This window comes from Lutra lutra, chromosome 1 (assembly GCF_902655055.1).
Source record: "Lutra lutra chromosome 1, mLutLut1.2, whole genome shotgun sequence".
Lineage (NCBI taxonomy): Eukaryota > Metazoa > Chordata > Mammalia > Carnivora > Mustelidae > Lutra > Lutra lutra.
The window spans coordinates 109549415-109570602 of NC_062278.1; the positions used below are offsets into that span (position 1 = coordinate 109549415).

A 21188-nucleotide genomic window follows, 5' to 3' on the forward strand; every position below is an offset into this window, starting at 1 on the left:
GTGTGGCTACACATGCTCCTTCCCTTATGCAGCATTTCAAGGAGTAAATGGGAAGAAATCTCCCTACCAGAGATCCTCCCATGGGATGTAAACAAAATATGGGACCACACATCCAACACTCTGGCTCATGTGGGAGCTGCCCAAGGGACTGGTTTCTGTCTTGCCTCACTTGGGAGCAGTGAGGAGACTGGCACCAGAGTTTTGGAAGCCACTGAAAAAAGAGGTGAGCAGTATGTTAGTGCTGCAGTTCCACAATCAGAAGCCAGGGGTGAGAAAGAGATCAGAAAAGGTTTGAGAGGCCCTAACACCTCCAGTAGGGCTGATAAGTGAAGGAAGGTCTTCCCCTGAATGAAGGCAGTGCACAAAGACAAACAGATCGTTGTTTTTTTTCAAATGCCCTAAGCCAAGCAAAACATTAAAAGACAAAAATGAAACAAGGAAATATGGCCTAATCAAAGGATCAAAATATTCTGGAATTCCAGAAACCAATCCTAAAGAAATGCAGATCTATGAGCTACCTGACAAAGAATTTATAATAATTGTCCTAAAGACACTCAATGAACTAAAAGAGAACACAGAGAGACAACTAAACAAAATTAAGAAAACTATGCATGAACAAAATGGAAACATCAACAAAGAGAAAAACTATAAAAAACAAATAATGTAACTAAAAAATATAATAACCAACCCACCCCCCCCAAATCATTAAAGAGGTTCAACAGCAGATTTGACAGGCAGAAGAAAGAATGAGCAAACTTGAAAACTGGTCATTTGAAATCATCAAGTCAAAGTAGAAAAAAAAAAAAAGAATGAAAACAGTCCCCACAAAGCACAAAGAAACATTAAGGTACTTAGGGGCCAGGATCAAATGGACTAATATACTCATGCAAATCCCAAAAGGAAGAAAGAGAAAGGGCAGAGAGCTCATTTGAAGAAATAAAGGCAGAAAACTTTCCAAGTATCAGGAAAGAAATGGACATGTAGATTCAAGAAGCTCAAAGAACTCCAACGGGGAATAAAACCAAAGAGAATCATACTAAGACACATTAAAAGCCAATTTTCCAAAGTCAAAGACAAAGAGAGAATCTTGAAAGCAGCAAGAGAAAAGTGATTATTCACATGGGAGGGAGTTTCCAGATTTCTGAGAGAAACTTTGCAGGCCAAAAGGGAGTGGAATGATATGTTCAAAATACTGAAAGAAAAACACATCAACCAAGGATATTATAATGGCAAAACTGCGCTGTGAAAATGAAGGTGAAATTAAGATTTCCCTAGATAAACAAAAACTAGGGGAGTTCATTATTATTACAGTTGCTCTACAAGAAATGCTAAAAGGAGTCCTTTAAATGGAAATGAAAGGACAATGAGCAGCAACACAAAGCCATATGAAAATATAAGGTTCTCTAGTAAAAGTGAATACACAAATATAATAATCTGTACTATAATAATTTTGGTGTACAGAATATAAATGACAAAAACATTTTTAAAATGATAAATCTGTTAATGGGCATAAATATTTAAGGAGCAATTTGTGACTCCTTAAATTTGTGACTCCTTGTTCCTTGTGTGTAAAAGAGCAGTTTTTGAATACGATTGAAGTTAAGTTTGCTATCAGTTTAAAATAGAATGCTATAACTTTAGGTTGTTTTATGTAATTGCAGTGGTAACCAGAAAGGAAATACTATAGAATATATGTAAAAGAAAATGAGAAGGGACTCAAAGATACCACTATAAAAACACCAAAAAGCAAAAAACAAAGTAAAAAACACAAAAGAATGCAGAAAGAGAGAAAAGGAGGAACAAGAAAGCTATAAGAAATACAGAAAAAAACAAAATGGCAAGAGGAAATCCATCCCCATTAGTAATTACTTTAAATGTAAAAGAATTAATTTTCCCAATCTAAAAGACATGGATTGGCTGAATGGATTAAAAAAAAAAAAAAAGGATGAAAGATCTCAAACTGAAAACTTTAAACTCTTAAGGAATTAGAAAAAGAATAACCTAAACCCAAAGCTAGTATAAGGAAGGAAATGATAAAGATTAGAGCAAAAATAAGCAAAAGAGAGAACAGAAAAACAAAAGAAAAAACCAACTATGAATTGGTTTTTGAAAAGAGCAACAAAATTGATAAACATTATCTAGAATATTTAAGGAAGAACACTCAAATATCTAAAACCAGAAGTGAAAGAGGGGACATTGCAACTGATGTCACAGAAATAAAAATGATTACAAAAGAATATGAGGAACAGTTGTACATCAACAAACAGATAACCTAGAAGAAATGGACAAATTCCAAGAAAAACACAACCTACTAAGACTAAACCTTGAATAGAAAATCTGAACAGACCAATGATGAGTAAGGAGACAATCAGTAATTAAAAACCTCCCAACAAAGAAAAGCCCAGGATCAGCTGGCATCCCAGGAGAATTCTAGCAAACACTTATTTTTTCTATTAAACATTTAAAGAAGAATTAACACCAATCCTTTTCTGCAATGTCCAAAAAATTGCAGAAGAGGGAACATTTTCAAACTCATTCTATGAGGCCATCTTTAATACCAAAGCTAAACAAAGACACTTTGAGAAAAGAAAACTACAGACCAGCATCCCTGGTAAACATTGATACAAAAGTCCTCAACAAAACAAGAAAAATGAATTCAAACGCATTATGCATTAAAAGGATATTACATTATGACCAAGCAGGATGTACTTCTGGAATGTAAGTGTGGTTCAACATTAAGGTGGGAGGTTGGGGGAACCAGGTGGTGGGTATTAGAGAGGGCACGGATTGCATGGAGCACTGGGCGTGGTACAAAAACAATGAATACTGTTATGCTGAAAATAAATTTAAAAAAATGATTAAAAAAACAAAAAAAAAACAATGTAATATACATTAATGTAGATCAATACATGTAGGTCAAAAACCTTATGATCATCTTGATTGATGTAGAAAAAGCATATGACAAAAATTTAACACCCTTTCATGATAAAAACACTCAACAAGCTAGGAATAGAAGGAAACTACCTTAACAAAATAAAGGCCATTTGTGAAAAGCACACATTGAACATCATATTCAATGATCAAAGACTGAAAGCTCTTCCTCTAAGATCAAAACCAAAGGCATCAAAATTGAAAAGGAAGAAGTAAATTATCATCTGTTTGCAGATAACATGATCTTAAATGAAGAAAACTCTAAAGATTCCACAAAAAAACTGTTAGAATACACTCATTCAGCAAAGTTGCAGGATATAAAATCAACACACAAAAATCAATTGTGTTTGTTTTTCTTTTCTTTTCTTTTCTTTTTTAAAAGATTTTATTCAGGAACATCTGGGTGGCTCAGTGGGTAAAGCCTCTGCGTTAGGCTCAGGTCATGGTCTCAGTGTCCTGGCATGGAGACCTGCATTGTGCTCTCCACTCAGCAGGGAGCCTGCTGCCCGCCACCCCCCCCCCCCACCGCCACCTGCCTCTCTGCCTACTTGTGATCTCCCTCTCTCTGTGTCAAATAAATAAATAAAATCTTTAAAAAAAAATAAAGATTTTATTTATTTGATAGAGCAAGAGAGAGTGAAAGAGCACACAAGCAGGGAGGAGAGGTAGAGGGAGAAGCAGACTCCTGGCCAAGCAGGGAGCCTGACAAGGGGCTGGATCCCAGGATCCTGGAATCATGACTTGAGCCAAAGGCAGACACTTAACTGAGCTACCCAGGCAGCCCATCAATTCTGTTTCTATACACTAACAACGAATAACCAGAAAAGAATATTAAGAAAAGTTTCATTTAACTATAGTATCCTAAAGAATAAAACACTTAGGAATAAACCTAACAAAGGAGATAAAAGGCTTATATGCTGAAAACCATATAAAACTGGTGAAAGAAATTAAAGAAGACAAAAATAAATGGAAAGACAAACCCGTGTTCATGAACTGGAAGACTTATTATTGTTTAGCTGTCCATACTACTCAAAGTGATCTACAGATTCAATGCAATCCCTATTAAATCCCAATGGCATTTTTTGCAGAAATAAAAGAATTCACTTGGAATCCCAAGGGACCCTGAACAGTCAAAAACAATTCTGAAAAAGAAGAACAAAGCTAGAGAACTCAAACCTCCTGACTTCAAAACATGTTACAGGGCTATAGTAATTAAGACACTATGGTAGTGGTGGGGCATCTGGGTGGCTCAGTTAGTTGGGTGTCTGCCCTTGGCTCATCTCATGATCCCAGGGTCCTGGGACTGAGCCCTGTGTTGGGCTCCCTGCTCAGTGGGGAGCCTGCTTCTCTCTCTCTTCCCAGCTCATGCTCTCGCTCAAATAAATAAATAAAATCTTAAAAAAAAAAAAAAAGACACTATGGTAGTGGCATCAAGATAGACAAATAAACCAATGGTACAGAACAGAGAGCCCAGAAATAAACTCTTGCATATATGACCAAATGATCTTTGACAAGAGTGCCAAGATAATACAGTGGGGAAAAGGACAGTCTTCAACAAATGGTGCTGGGAAAACTGGATATCCACATGCAAAAGAATGAAGCTAGGGAAGCCTGGGTGGCTCAGTCCGTTAAGCAACTGCCTTTGGCTCAGGTCATGATCCCAGGGTTCTGGGATCAAGTCCTGCATTGGGCTCCTTGCTCAGTGGGGAGCCTGCTTCCCCCTCTGCTTGCTCTGCCTGCTGCTCCCCCTGCTTGTGCTGACAAATAAATAAATAAAATCTTTTTTAAAAAATGAAGCTAGATCCTTATCTTAGCCCATATACAAAAATTTACTCAAAATGGAATAAAGACCTAAATCTATAATATTCCTAGAAGAAAACAGAGGAAAGCTTCATGGCATTAGACTTAGCAGTGAGACACCAAAGCAAAGGCAACAAACACCAAAATAGACAAATTCAACATCAAATTTAAAAACTTCTGTACACTAAAGGACACAGTCAATGGGGTCGAAAGGCAATGTAGGGAAAAGAAGTGAATATATCTGTAAATTATATGTCTGATAATGGATTAATACCCAGAATATATAAAGAACTCCTACAACTCAACAACAAAAAAATAACAAAAAAATCAGATAACCCATTTTAAAAATGGGCAAGACTTAAATAGACATTCTTAAAAGAGATACACAGATGGCCGATAAGCATATGAAAGGATGCTCAATATCACCAATCGTCAGAGAAATGCAAATAAAAACCACTATGAGATACTGTGAGCACAAAATATTACACCCATTAGTTTGGCTACTATCCAAATAACAGAAGATAACAATGACTGGTGAGGATGTGGAGAAACTGGATCCCTTGTGCACTGTTGGTGACACTGTAGAATGATGTCCTTGCTATGGAAAATAGTATGGAGGTTCCTAAAAAAATTGAAAATAGAGAGGCACCTGGGTGGCTCAGTCAGTTGAGACTCTGCCTTCAGGTCATGATCCCAGGGTCCTAGCATCAAGCCCCGTGTTGGGCTCTCTGTTCGGCAGGGAGCCTGCTTTTCCCTCACCCTCTGCCTGCTGCTCTACCTACTTGAGTGCTCTCTCTCTAATAAATAAATAAATAATTAAAAAAAAAAAACCCTGAAAATAGGAATATCATATGATCCAGCAATGTCACTTCTGGGTATATATCCAAAAGAACTGAAAGCAGGATCTTGAAGTGCTATTTGTACATCCATTTTGTAACAGCACTATTCCCAACAGCCAGAAGGTGAAAGCAACCCAAATGTCCATCAATGGATTAATAAACAAAATGTGATATATGCACACAAAGGAATATCATTCAGCTTTATTTATTTTTAAAGATTTTATTTATTTCACAGAGAGAGAGATCACAAGTAGGCAGAGAGGCAGGCAGAGAGAGAGAGAGGAAGAAGCAGTCTCCCTGCCGAGCAGAGAGCCCGATGCGGGGTTCGATCCCAGGACCCTGGGATCATGACCTGAGCCGAAGGAAGAGGCTTTAACCCACTGAGCCACCCAGGCGCCCCTCATTCAGCTTTAAAAAGGAAGTCTTGCCACATGCTACAACTTGGATGAATCTTGAAGACATTACACTAAGTGAAAAAAGCCAGTTACAAAAAGACAAAATACTGCATGATTCCACTTATATGCAGTCTCTAAAGCAGTCAAATTCATAGAAACAGGAAGTAAAATGGTGTTACCAAAGGCTAGAGGGAGAGGGAAAAGGAGAGTTGTTCAATGGGTACAGAGTTTCAGTTTTGTAAGATGAAAAGTTCTGGAGATCTGTTTCACATTAATGTGACTATATATAAACATTATTGAACTGTACACTTAAAAATGGTTAAGTGAAATAAGTCAGAGAAAGACAAATACTGCATAATCTCATTTACATGGGGAATCTAAAACAAAACAAGCTCATAGATACAGAGAACAGATTAATGGTTGCCAGAGCCGGGGTAGGGTGTAGGGAGGCGGGGGCAGAATGGGTGAAGAGAGTGGAAAGTTACAAACTTCCATATAAAATAAATAAGTCATGATATACAATGTGCAGCATGGTGACTACAGCTGATACACTATACTGAATATATGAAAGTTCCTAAGAGAGCAAATCTTAAAAGTTCTTGTCACAAGGAAAAAAATTATAACTATGTATGGTGACGGATGTTAACTAGAGTTATTGTGGTGAACATTTCACAATATATACAAATATTCAATAATTATGTTGTATACCTGAAACAAATACAGTATTATATGTCAATTATATCTCAACAAAAAATGGTTAGATGATAAATTTTGTTATGTGTTTTTTAAAAGAAAAAAAAAATGTTCAAAAAAGAAAGAGCAAGGATGCCCTCTCTTTCAACTTTTGAGTATCTTTCTGTGGGGACACAAGGTCTGAAATCACTACAGTCATCCTGTCATCACCAGGGGAGTATCAGACATCCTGAGGAAGACAGAGGAGAAGGGTTGTGAGTCTCTGAGTCTGTGATTTAAGTGACCTTGCGGTCGCTCACCTCAGGACTTCTCGTTATGTGATAGAATAATAGTGTCTTAGTGTTTAAGCCACTTATGTTTTCTGCTCGTTAGGGCCAAAAGCAATCTAACATTCATTGCTACTACACACTGGCTTTGTTCATTGGCACAGAGTACAGTGCCCAGCACAGAGTAAGTGCTCAATAAATGATAAATGAATAAAAAGAAAATTTAGGATCCCTCTTCTACATCCTCTCCCTCCTGCTCATCCCCCTCAGGACACAGCTTAAATGTCACTTACCCAGGGAGGTCTTCTCTGAGCCCCTCAAATCTCTTTCTATTCTCCTAAAACCTTAATGAGGGCCCTCCATTTACATGTAGTTATTTTCAACTCCCACACGTGCCATGGCTGTGCTTAATGACCCACTGGTTTCAGGATCTATTTAGCGAATGTCTCTCCCACTATATCATAAGCTTCATAAAAGCAGGAACTGGATCCTGTTTATGGCTGTAGCTTCATTTCCCAGCCCAGTGCTTAGCACAGTGTGGCACTCAAAAAAACTGATTCCAAAGATATTCAAATTCTATATTGACTCTATGTGAAAACTCAAAAATTTAATTTGCGCATCAGTCTTTTTAATTATTTAGAATATTTGAAGTTGCTTGTCCTGAGGTTGAAGGACCAAGAAGGGTATTATTTATAAAGTTCTCAATAACCTGGTTGAGGGAGGGGCTTATTTAAATGAAGCCATGGCATTTGGGGGGTTTCCAAGGCCTCAAACAGAGTAAATGATTCATAAATAATAAATTTATAAGTTAGAGTCCCTTATGAAATCTGAGAATAGATTTGTGAAGTTTGGCTTTTAAGGACTATTTTCATCTTCTTGGTTTTATTTTTCTTTTCATCCTCTTGATTTTAGAACACTCTTATTTGACATTATTTGCTAAGTTAATTTCATATTCAATTTATCCCCTCACTCCTTCTCTATAAAACTGCCCCTACCCATAAGTGGATTTTTTCCCCAAATTGACAGGGAGCTTCTTTGTTGTCTATTCCATTACCATTAATTCATTTATAATACAAAGTCAATGGGTTTAGTAAGAATTGTACCACTGTTTGAACTGGTACAACACTCAGGAATCCCAAGAAGTATTTTGTAAAAAAAAAAAAAAAAAGAAAGAAAGAAAGAAAGAAAAGGAGGGAAGGAGATGAAAGAAGAGTAAAGTAGATACTTGGATACCAGTTTCTACTACTTAAGGAAAATTTAAGAGTGCAGCATGGTAGTAAAAACCTTTTCCAGAAAAGTAAATGATGGTTTCCATGACAATGTACATTCCACACACACCTGCACTGTCCAGTATGATAGCCATTAGTTATAAATGTGACTATGCACATCTGAATGAATTAAAATAAAATAATTTAGCTCCTCCATTCGGCTGGCCACATTTCAAGCACTCAGTGGCAACACATGGCTAATGGCTATCATACTGAATATGCAGATACACAATGCCTCCACCATTGGATGGCATTAGAAGTATGTATCTATATATTTCTACCAGTAATTGTTACTAACGAGTGACAGAAGCATTCAGGTTACCAAAAGAAACATTGAAGTGAAGAAACAGCCATATTACAAATATCTATTTCTTACTACATTCTCCTTGGGAACAAATTTCTTAAAAATAATTTGTCCCCTGCTCCCTTTACTGAGTAACAAAATTACAGGTCTTAAAAAATTTCTTGTGTTAAGTGAATGAGAACCGTTAATTGATCTGGGCATTGTATGCAAACTTACAGTTTGGTCTCATCAGCCTCTTTCTGCATGATTTCAAGAATCATGCGGCATGCTTCTGAGGTCCCCTCTGGGGTGGCATGGATGGTGACAGGCTTCTCCGCAGCCCCCGAGTTCTCCTTTCTATGGATGTCTACCCTGTAACGAAAGAATCAGAAGCCATAACACAACATCATCTGGGACAGGATGCTAGTCCCGAGAAAGCATCTCATGGGCCAACGGACAGTGAGGACACAGACAATGAAGTGTCATTAGCACATGTGCAACCAACACCATTCTTCAAGAAGGCGGCAAGCAGGGCAGGCCGTCTTGTGCCAAACATGAATTCTTTGCAGTTCCATTTAGAAGGGAATATTTCTTGCAGCAGTGCTGTGGGACAAAGGCACCAAGCCAACTTGGGTAATGAAGCCAGTCTGGTAAATGAAGTATTTTGTGTAGTCTTTCAAATGATCATAGAAGCAAAGGGTAAAGTGAGTGGGGGTAACACTGCATGCTGGCATGGTGCCAGTCTCTAAACTGATTGTAGCTTTTAAAAGCCATGTGTTAATCCAAATCCAAACACCAAATTCAAGCAAGCTTTATATATTTGAGTGTGGATTAAAAACAGAGGCATGCCCTCTCTTCTCTGCCTCTCTAAGTTTTTGATTTCCTTGCCACTGGCAGCCTGCCTTCTTCCAGGCTCTTAAAAACTAATGGCTCAAAAGTTTGATGACTTTATCAGACTTTTTAGAGTAGTTGTGGCCCTACTTGTTTTTGTTATCTTTGAAAATTACATAATTGATTGTATCCCTTTTTACTCTGGCTATTAGAAAACCCAGATCGAAGTTTTCTGCCTCTTTGTAAAAAATAGGCACATATTTTGAGAACTAAAGTTCACTTTTATTTAAACTTGTTGCATTTTTAAAGCCACTTTAAGAAATTTTTGGAAAAAAAGGCATATAACTAAAAGGCACTTTTGCAGTGAAGCAAACTTGGAGGGGAGAAAAGGAATGATTTTAAAATAAATGGAACAGCAGACAGTATTTCCCCTCTCTACTGGGTCATCATTTCACTGCCATGACTGTGAACTCTGGGACTCATACATTTAAGTGCCCATTATTTGGCAGTAACTCAGACAGTTTGAAGAAAATAGTGTTTTCTCTTTCAGGTTACAAGACACTCTGGATGACGTGAATAAAATGCACTAGGCATGTAAATAACTCTTTTTGGTGTTTTGCAATTTAAGTACTTTCATAGCAATTATTTCTTTTAATCTGCCTGGCTGTCCTAAGTCTAACAATAATCCTGGCTTATGGAAAGAGCAGCTGATGCTCAGAGATCAATTTTTTCCCCTACAATCGCAGAGCATTTAAATGGTCAGTCTTCAACATGGGTCTTTGAGACCCGGGCTTTCTTCATTACATCAGGCTGTGTTCTTAAGAACATTCAAAAATCAACAGTCCCACAGGTCATTTCACCCAGAACTCCTACCACCTGTTACAACTACAACTCCTGCTTCAATCTCCTTAGACAGACTAAACATAAGGCTAATGTACTTCATTTCTTGGTCAACAGAGCAGACCCACTCACTTCTTTCATGTAGCTATTTATGAGACCACCTAAGAGATCTCAAAGAACTACTACCACTCAGGGATCCAACTCAAGACAGGAGGTAAGAACTACGAGAAGTGGTTTCTGGGATCCCACAAAACTCAGCCCCATACCTCTGCTGTTTTAGAAACTGATGTTTTCACAAGCATTAATAAGCTTACGAGGACTAGTCTCTGCTGGGAAGTCATTAGTACCTTCTTTATGAACCTTTAGTATTTCAGGATCTGACCTTTAGGCTACTGGATGGAAGCGCGTTAAAGTCCTCAGCTCTGTTAGTTTGTTAGTAGTTCTGTTTTAAGAAGCCACCATCCCACACAGCACAGCACCCCCCGCCCCCTCACTGCTGATGCAAGCAAGAGCCACCTGAGGATGACTGGGCCCCACCAGGACTCAGGGGGCCTGTCAGAAGGAAGCAAAGGAAGCCCCGGAGGCACGTACCGGGACTGGGTCTGCTTAGTGATGTTCTTTATGGTCAAGCCCTCCTTTCCGATGATGGCACCAACAAACTGGGTGGGGACCAGGATCCGCAGCGGGAAATCAATCTGTCTGGCCTGAGAAGAGCCCCCAGGGGCGTGGCCTTGCTCCCGGGAAGAGTGGTCCCCACGCTGGGCTCGCTGAGGGGGCGAAGGGGAGCTCACCTCTTCATCCGGGATGTAGGAAATCTTGAAGGAGTAGTTCTCAAACTGATGCCCGCTTAGCTTCTCGATGGCTCTGAAATGCAGCAGGAGCAGGCAAGCTTTGTTAGAGAGTGACATCAAAGAGGACCCTGAGGCCAGGAGACAGTCTGGTTTACTAGGTAATCCTCCCCGAGGATACAGTGATGATCAAGGCAGATGCCAGCTCTACTCCCTCAGAGCGTAACAATTAAACACATAGCTATAACATACAGGCCTGGTCCCACCTGATATACAACTATGCATTCTGCCTTTTTTCACCACACAAGGCTGTACCCCCTCATCAAAAACTCTTTATAAATATGGTATAAAATTAGGAGTCCTTTTTTCTCATTTTGATAATGCATATTTATTATTGAAAATTCAGAAATAGGTATGCACAAATGAGAAAAAAAATTCTAGTCCACCCTGTATCTTTCTTTTCTTAAATATTATCATTTATAAACATGGATTAATAGTGTGTATACTCTTTTCTAATCTTTAAAAAAGAGTTAATACTCTAATTGTTTTCCAAGTCATTAAATGTCCTGTAATTTAGTTGTTTTTTGTTTGTTTGTTAAAGATTTTATTTATTTATTTATTTGTGTGTGAGAGAGAGAGTACAAGCAGAGGGAAGAGCAGGCAGAGAGAGAACCAGGCTCCCCGCTGAGCAAGGAGCCTGATGTGGGACTCATTCCAGAACCCTGGGATCCTGCCCCGAGTCGAAAGGCAGAGGCTTAACCAACTGAGCCATCCAGGAGTCCCTGTAATTTAGTTTTCACTGGCTGTTTAACATCTTACTGACTTATCATCGTTTTTGCAACTCATTCCCTATTGTTAGATACAGATACATAGGTATCTATGTATATATGTCCAATCTTCTATTATTATGTACAGTGTTGCCATGGGCATTTCTGCAACTCCAACTGCACGCAGAACAGACTCCTAAGCATGCAGAACAGACTCCTAATGGAATTGCTGGGTCAGAGAGTATACGCAGAAGTCTAATTGTTAAGTACTGCCCAGTGTGCTTCTGGAAAGGTTTCAACACTTACTATCCCGCAGCAGCTAAGAGAGCGTTTGTTTCCTTGAGTCCTCGAAAACAAAAAGTATTACTGAAAATTATTTATTAATTTGATAGGAAATACACAACATCCCACTACTGCATTTTTATAATTATACAGGAAGTGGCACAATTTTTTCACAAATTTTTTACAGCATGTGAAAACAATAACCTTATTCACTAGGTTAATGTTTAGGTGTTTGTGAATTTATTACAAAGCAGTACCTTTGAATTCCATAAAAGCAACAAAGTCATATCGTGTATGGCAGCCCTGACTAAGTGGCAGCTGGACACAAGCAATGATGGTGAGTTGCTGGTATGCATCCTGCTTATCTATGTGCGGCTAAAGTCCACAGCAAGTGATCTATTGCCTTTTTCAATGCAAAATGAACTTTTTTAAGACTAGTGGTATGAGGATGGGTTAAATATGTCTTCATGTGTGTTGACACCTTGAAAAATAAATAAAACTGGGACGCCTGGGTGGCTCAGTTGGTTGGACGACTGCCTTCGGCTCAGGTCATGATCCTGGAGTCCCGGGATCGAGTCCCGCATCGGGCTCCCAGCTCCATGGGGAGTCTGCTTCTCCCTCTGACCTTCTCACTCATGCTCTCTCTCACTGTCTCTCTCTCAAATAAATAAATAAAATCTTAAAAAAAAAAACAAAACCTTTTAAGAAAAATAAATAAAACTGTAATTTTGGGGCGTACAACCAAGGTTACGCCACATCCATGAAACAGGACCATGTCTGACCATAATTCTAGTTACAATGACCTGACAGGCATTTCACTTTAAGGACCTTCTACAGAAAGGAACTTGGCTTTGTTTTGTTTCGTTTTGTTGTTGTTAAAAATTCATTCATTGCCGACTGCAAAATAAACTATCACTGAAGCAACGTAGTCATGAATGGGGACTAGGAAGTAAATGGAAGTTGGGAAAAGAGAACCCAAACCAGGTGATCTTTGACTAACCACTCCCAGACAATTCTCCCTGCTCTTGGTGTCATCAAAATGGATCCCCATTTTTTAATATTACACAGAGGAAAAATGGATGTTAATCTCTTCACCAAGTGTGGGCAGAAATAGGTTTGTGCTTCTTCCTCACGGTGCACGGGGAAGCTCCAGGTAAAACAGCTCTCAGTGGTTGGCAAAGCAGAATCTGAGGAACACGGTTTCACAGAGCTGGTGCCTCTGCTCCTGACCACGTCACACACGACACAGCACCCACCTCGGATTTGATGCCAAGGCTCAACATTTTTCAAGATAAAGTCTCCATACCACCCACCAACAGACATCCCAGTACAAATGCCCTGCTCCACTGACTTGTCAAAGGGAGCAAGATGCCCTGGGGCTCCTTGGCTATGTCAAACGTTTGCACCTTTTGGGAATCAAAGACAACCGTCCCCAAATTTAAAAGGAAAGTAGCCCAAATCCACTTACATTTTTGCTTCTTCTCTTGTTGCATATGTGACGTTGACAACGGCAGTTTCTGTGTCTGTGTTGACTAGGAAAGAAGCAAAAACTATACTGTCATAGAAAAAAAGCTGTCACCCTCTGGCTCAATGTAAACAGACTTTAGAGAAGAATGCACAAAAAACTCATCACCCTAACTCCAGTCATTCGAATCTCTATCTTTATTCGTGTGCATTCATATTAATCAACTGTATATACACATTTGTTATCAATTGTATATACAACTCAAAGCTATAGTTTCACTTATAAATACTATTGTATGTGCCTATGTCTATGCACATTATTTGTATTTTTCATTTCTAAGGTTACATAAAATTTTAGCAAGTAAATGTGCCATGATTTTTGCCTAACCATTCCTCAATTGTTGACATATGGGTTATTCCCAACACCTGCTATTCTAAGTAGTATTGCTAAAAATTACCTTTACTGCAAACACCATCTGATCTGTGTTCTCTTCTGAATTACTTTTTTAGGATAAAATCACAGAAGAAAAATAACTGGGTAACAGAACATAATGCCTAATGCATATTTTCAGATTATTTTCCTAGAAGTTTATGTCAATTTACTGCACTACCAGCAAGGTATGAGTTTTAATTGTTATGTCTGCATTTATTTTTAAATAACTGGACATATGCATAAAATAGTAAGCAAGTATTTTAATTCTTCATTCATTCCTAAAGTTGAATTAATAATATTTCTGCTTCCCTTTGACTGAGTTCCATGACTTTGTGAGTTAAATCTAGTAACTGTGTATAATAAACAAAGAAAACTGACAATTATAACTCACTTGGCTGAAGGAAAGAACACAAACTCTAAGAGTGGCTAATACCAAACTCTTGTGAGCTGGCTTATCTTGGCTCCTAATTGCTTGCCTCTTCTTCTTAAGTTAGGAGTTAAAAATAAACTCGGAAGGCAAGATAAAACTTTCCCAGTCCAAGCCAGTAAAGTTAACCCCCTAATCCTGGTCTTTCTCTAACTAGTAGCCATGACTAAATCAGATCCTTCCTTTAAACATTTAAGCTATTGGGAGGCTTGGAGTTAACAACCACAAAAGTGAATGATAATTCAAGAAAACCATGATAAAGCTGCTTTCCAAAGGAATACTAAAACCCTGCAGTGCAGGAATTCCTAATCCTGGAAGCTGTTAGAGCTTCAGGAATTTCATAAACTCACACCCCACCCCTACTCAAGACTCAAAGTTGTGGCTATATGAATCTCTCTGGCTTATAATTTCTGTAAGACTCTCAAAGAGGTTAAAGACCATGGTTAAAAATACTGTTTATCCAATAACTTCAAAGTCGCTGCAGCCTTCCCAAGGAAGGGATGCACACTCCTCGGGGAAGGAGCTGCCACTGAGATTTACATGTCATAAATGCTGAGCCCAGCCCGGCTCTCCCCAGGAGTGTTCTTGCTGCCTCTAGTTCACACTTACCCAGAGAAGTCCTCACAGTGCCAAACAGGGGGTGAGCAGCCCGTAAATGTCCTCTCTCAGTGCTGACACACAGAATGTACACAGGGTTCCTATTTGCTGCCTTCTAGTGCTCCGGAAGAGGCTGTCGACTCCCACACAGGGAGAAAGGGTTGGGTTTGAACCTCCTGAATAAATCTATCCACTAGGATTCTCAGATTCTCAGATTTTGTTCTCACTTCTTAGTCATATTCTCTGTTATTCAAAGACACTTGTCTTCAGGAAATCAGACAGTTCTGTGATTCTGGAAAGAACTGAGCTGTCATTCAAATAATTTATTTCACTGGACATAAAAGCTCTAAAAAGTTTCTTAAAACTCTACTGAAAATGTTTCCCTGATGAATCAGGAGTCACCTATGAAACAAAACAAAACAAAACAAAAGCCCAACACTTCCATCCTGTAGTTGTGAGGCAGCCAGAAACTGGGTGGTCTCTGGGGCACAGGTGCACTAGGAATTGTAAACTCCCCCAGGGACCTGGAATAATTCTTCCTTGCCTGGCATTGTCCTGAATTTATAACATGACCTTAGCTAGTAACTTTTACAGGTTCATGTCTGTGAGGCCGTCTTGCCTACCACACCCAATCCTTATTAGAGTGTCTTCTTTTCCATGTTGAGGGAAATACCAAGAACTGAGAAAGAGAATCCTTCTAAATCGTATCTTCTTTCTGAGCTCTTTCCCTTCACCTTTGGGCGTGGGGAGTCAGCAGCATGAAACTGAATAATAATATTTTTAATACTCATGGAATGGAGAACATCTGAATACTTACTACTTTAAAATGATTATTATACTGGCAGATAGAACAGATTGCATATAAAAAAATGGGTTCTCTGTGATGATTTTCAAGTGAACCTCAACAATCCCTTGAGATCATATAGGATTCCATATATTTATATTCTCTTTGGGTGCCACAACTACTCAGTAAAATGGAAGGGATAGAAATTATTCTCCCCATTTTGTACAGGTGGAAACTGAGTCAGGGAGGGTAAGTGACTTTTCCAAGGGCCCATAGTCAGTAAATGACTGAATTCACATCCTGCTTTTTAGGCCAAAGGAAAAATAATCTTTATGACATGTTACAGCCTGTCACATCAAAAGCCTAGAATCTACTTTTCTGGGACACTTAAAGAGCCATATAAGATGCCAGCTTCTTTAAAAATGTACCTTTTTTTCTTTTTAAAATCATAGCATTTCATGTTTTAGATGAGATGCGAATGGTAGAAAGAAGAGTATCTATTTTCTGCGGATTTCCAACACTGTTCCTAAGCTTGTGGCTCTCAAACTTGAGTATATACAAAAATCACTTGGGGGTGGTGCTTGTTTAAAATAAAGATTCATGAACTCTTGCCCCTAAGAGTTTTACTTTCTAGGTCTATGGTGAGCCCTAAGAGTCTGCATTTTCATAAGCAGTGTGGGGGATTCTGGTGTAGGAGTCCTATTCCTTGAGAATCACTGAGACATTAGGGATCTGTTGTTCTCAGCCAGGAAGAGGAAAACTGTAAGAGCATAAATTCAATTACTTCCAAGTGAATTAAGCTTATCCTGGCCTGACAGTGTTTGCCTACTGCTTCAGCACATTAACAGAGTATTAAAAAAACAACCTGAAAATCCTAGTCCTTGAAAAAATAAATTATATAGATATGGATAAAAAGATCTGAATATCTCTCATATACGAGGAAGCTTGTTCCAAAGGAATTTGAATTTACTATTTCTCCTTGGAGCTGGCCCAGCCTATAAGAAATAACAGATAATAATCCCTATCAAAATTCAATAGGCTAATTTCCTCACTTATTACCTTGTTCTACATTCTCCACTGTCCCATACTGAGCCAAAAGTCCATCCAGCACCTGAAAAAAGAAAGAAAGAGAGCTTCAATGTCAGAATGGGAAGACAAGATCATATTCACACACACACACACACACACACACACACACACACGCACACACAAGGTATAGTGATAACTTCCAGCAAATGAACTAAAACAAAACAAGGACGGTTATGGCAATAATCTAATTAAATTGGTATTTCAGGTCTTGCAACAAAACAACTGAATAAATACATGGTACTTGCATTTGCTTATTGACTCCTAAGTAATCTTTTCACTGAGGTGACATAGTAGAATTTCAGTCTTAGTAACTGTTAACAATCCCATTCATCATGACAGTTGGAATATACAGCTTTTGAAATGAAAAGCAGAATAAAATACAAGGCTCACTTGTCCTTCTTGAAAGTTTTAACCATTCTTCCTCTGTCTCTCTCTAGGGAATCTCCTTATCTATCTATCTATTTATTTATTTATTTTTAAATTAACATATAATATATGGAATCTCCTAATTTTTACAAAGCAATAGGATATACATGTTTGAAATGTTTCATAATAAAGATTAGGGGTTTTTTTTAAGTAATAAAAATATTAGACAAAACATTGTTTCCTTCAAGCTGTTTTGATTTTGAGTTGGAAATAAACATTTGGGCAGTTTGTTTTTAAATAATGCAAGCCACTCTTTGAATTTTATCTTCTTGATTTTAACGTTGCTATTTTATAAAAAGTTTTACAATTCTGAAACTGTATCTTACCCACTACTCATAGCAAAACTAATTAAAAAGAAAAACCTATTCAAACTAACAAACTTCTATTTTTATTGAGTTTCCACTGATTTTATTTTTTTTCCAAAATCATAATTTGGAAAGGCAAAAATCGTTCACAAAATCATGAGATAAAAATCACCAACCAGGTACACATTTTGTTTCAGTTTGTCGGTGCCTGGTGCTTGAGAAGACAGAGCAGGAGGGCTCAAAGCGTACATCTTGCACCACAAGAAGGACAAACACAAACTTAAGTGTTATGACAGATCATATACATAAGGGTACTGAAAAAGGGAGAGAGAGGACCCAGCGGCCTTGTGGGAAAGACCTTGAGGACCTCTAATTCCTCAGGGAACTAACAGATGGCCAGAGGTTTTGCTGGCCTATTACAAAGCAAGGTGAGGACAGAGAGCAGGGAGATGGTAAACACACAGGTGACACGGGCTTACCTCCCACTGCAGGTGAGGAGGGATGTTTCGGATCTGAATTTTTCTGCTCCTGTAAAAAACGAAAGCTCAGACTGTAGCACTCTCTCTAGGACACAGACTTCAACAAGCAATAAAAAGAGGCTCAAGACCAGAGTTTGAGTTCACCTTCTCAGGGGGCTTACGGAGGCATTGGCAAGAGATTCCAGCTGTGACTCATGAGCATCATGTTTTAATGGTGTCAATTACTTGGGGGAAAAAAGTGAATAAGCCCAGCAAGTCTGAATATGCTAAAGAAACAGTTTAGGGGCACCTGGGTGGCTCAGTGGGTTAAAGCCTCTGCCTTCGGCTCAGGTCATGATCCCAGAGTTCTGGGATCAAGCCCCACATCAGGCTCTTTGCTTGGCAGGGACCCTGCTTCCCTCTCTATCTCTACCTGTCTCTCTGCTTACTATGTGATCTCTGTCTGTCAAATAAATAAATAAAATCTTAAAAAAAAAAAAAAAGAAACAGTTTAAACGCAGACATGCCTTTTCAACTTCTTGCCAAAGTGGTCAGAACTTAAATTGTCATACAGATTCTAACTACAGAATTTACTACCTTCCTCCCCAAAACATATGGCCCAGCAACTGACCCCACCCCAAAAGGTACCTAGGCTCAAACATGACAGGTCAAGTCACATGTAGAGTGGGCTTCACCAAGATCAGATTTAGCTCACCCCGTACCTAATAATGCAAAACTTCCTCTCAAAAATTACTTTTATCTTTAAATAATATAGTAATAATCCAAAAATTAGAACACTATAAAAAGGTAGACTAGGAAAAGACTTACTCCCATGTACCCCCTTCCCTCACCAGAAGAAAATACTTTTACTTATTACTTGTGTATCCTTCTATTTCTTCATGCAAATAAACGCGAATAAAAATATAAATTCTTATTTCTCCTTTTCCCTTACAGAAATATTTGCATATTCTACAAACTCTCTGCATGTTTTTTTTTTTTTTCACCTTAACAGTAATATCCTGCTGATCTTCCCATGTTGGGAGAGAGCAACTATTTCTCCTCATTCTATTTTCTCCTACCTGGATGTACCAAAGTGCATTTAACCCATCCCCTGCTGATGGACTGTTGGGACTTCCGCCTTTCTAGTCAGAGGATTTTTCTGTTTTTCTGGGACATCCTGCTGGTCTGATAACTTTAAGTGATTTCGACTGTTTCTTGTTTTTATGTAAACATTAAAATTAGATAGATAAAAGAATAGAAATAGGAGGATAAGAATTTTTCTACCTTTTTTTTTTAAGATTTTATTTATTTATTTGACAGAGATCACAAGTAGGCAGAGAGGCAGGCAGAGAGAGAAAGGGAAGCAGGCTCCCTGCTGAGCAGAGAGCCTAATATGGGGCTCAATCCCAGGACCCTGAGATCATGACCTGAGCGGAAAGCAGAGGCTTAAACCACTGAGCCACTCAGGCACCCCACGAATTTTTCTACCTTTTAAGAACATGTTAGATCCTGAAAATATAAATCAGCACTTATTTATTTATTTTTAAGGTTTTACTTATTTATTTGACAGAGAGAGAGAGGAAAAAAAACCACACACACAAGCAAGGGGAGTGGGAGAGTGATCTGGCACTCCATCCCAGGATCCTGGGATCATGACCTATGCAGAAGGCTGGTGCTTAACGACTAAGCCACTAGGTGCCCCACAAATCAGCATTTAAATATTAGAGAGGTCATTTTCATGGATAGACTTGACATTCGATTCTCCTAAATATCCATTTGGGAGGGGGTTGCAAGAGAAGGGATGTGATAGCCAAAGTACCCATTACTTTTTCTTTTCTTCTGGTGTCAGAGGTAACAAATAGTAGTAACATATGTTTTTGCATGGCTTTAATCTGGGCAATAGCCCCTGAAAATAATGTTACAATTCATGCAGAGAGGAAAAGAGAGAAGAAATATGGAAGCAAACAATGAAGTAAATGGGGGGGGCCTCCAGCTTTCTCAGATTGTTTTTAAATGCAGGGGGGCCATCCCTATGTTCTAGAGCCGACAGAGTACTTCTGCCTTATTTTTTAAAAATGAGAATGCATTCATGCTTTCTATAGGGCTGCTTAAATGACAATACAAGCCAGTCTATAGAACCCCTAATCTTGTATCAGGGTAGGAAGGAGGAAAACGAACCTAGAATTCATTTCTACCTCTATGCTATGAAACCTCTTTTCTGACACTGCCCTTGGCAATAGTTCATAATACAACTGCTGACACCATCCCATGTAGTGGCTACATGGATTGCTCCACAGAAGATGTCACAAGTCTAACTACTTATAGAAAAGGCATCAGAATTTGCAAGAAATTGAATTTTTCTTAAAAAAAAATTTTTGTTATCTCCAAATATAAACATTGATTCTAAATGCTAACCAAGAATTTAGTTGTATAAGTCTTATTGGAAGAAACTCATGCATGAACACAAAGATTTGAAAAAAGACAGCCACAATAGCATTGTTTGTTATGACAAAAACGGCAAACAATTTGAATATCCACCAACAGGGCAAGGAATAAATAAATCATAGGATGGGCAGAACACATGAACAGACATTTCTGCAAAGAAGATATCCAAATGGCCAACAGACACATGAAAAAGTGCTTAATAGCACTTAGCATCAAGGAAATACAAATCAAAACCACAGTGAGATACCACCTCATACCAGTCAGAATGGCTAAAATCAACCAGTCAGGAAACAACAGGTGTTGGTGAGGATGCAGAGAAAGCGGAATCCTCCTACACTGTTGTTGGGAATGCAAGCTGGTGCTTGCATTTTCCACTCTGGAAAACAGCATGGAGGTTCCTCAAACCTCCAAGTTGAAAATAGAGCTACCCTATGTTCCAGCAACTGCACTACTAGGTACTTACCCCAACGATACAAATGTGATCTGAAGGGGCACATGTACCCCAATGTTTATAGCAGCACTGTCCAAAATAGCCAATGGAAAGAGTCCAGATGTCCATCAAGCGATGAATGGATAAAGGAGATGTGATATATAAATATAAAATGGAATACTATGCAGCCATCAAAAAACCCTGAAATCTTGCTATTTGCAACGAAGTGGATGGAACTAGAGGGTATTATGCTAAGCAAAATAAATAAGTCAGAGAAAGACAATTCTCATATGATCTCACTGATATGAGGAATCTGAGAAACAAGACACAGGATCATAGGGGAAGGG

At 38.6% G+C, this 21188-nt stretch overlaps 1 protein-coding gene across 4 annotated transcripts in view; it reads right to left on the reverse strand.

Annotated features, from left to right (window-relative positions):
• Positions 1 to 21188, reverse strand: part of IGF2BP2 (insulin like growth factor 2 mRNA binding protein 2) — a 164754-nt gene that overhangs the window by 25884 nt on the left and 117682 nt on the right. For 2 of the 4 annotated variants that reach the window (XM_047732261.1, XM_047732243.1), the window contains exons 3-7: positions 17988 to 18036; positions 16748 to 16799; positions 13452 to 13533; positions 10738 to 11010; positions 8713 to 8847 (exon numbers count right to left, since the gene is read on the reverse strand). In XM_047732261.1, coding sequence (XP_047588217.1) covers positions 8713 to 8847; positions 10738 to 11010; positions 13452 to 13533; positions 16748 to 16799; positions 17988 to 18036 — 591 coding nt within the window. The remainder of the gene's footprint in view (positions 1 to 8712; positions 8848 to 10737; positions 11011 to 13451; positions 13534 to 16747; positions 16800 to 17987; positions 18037 to 21188) is intronic. The other 2 variants (XM_047732270.1, XM_047732253.1) reach the window with 1 other exon arrangement.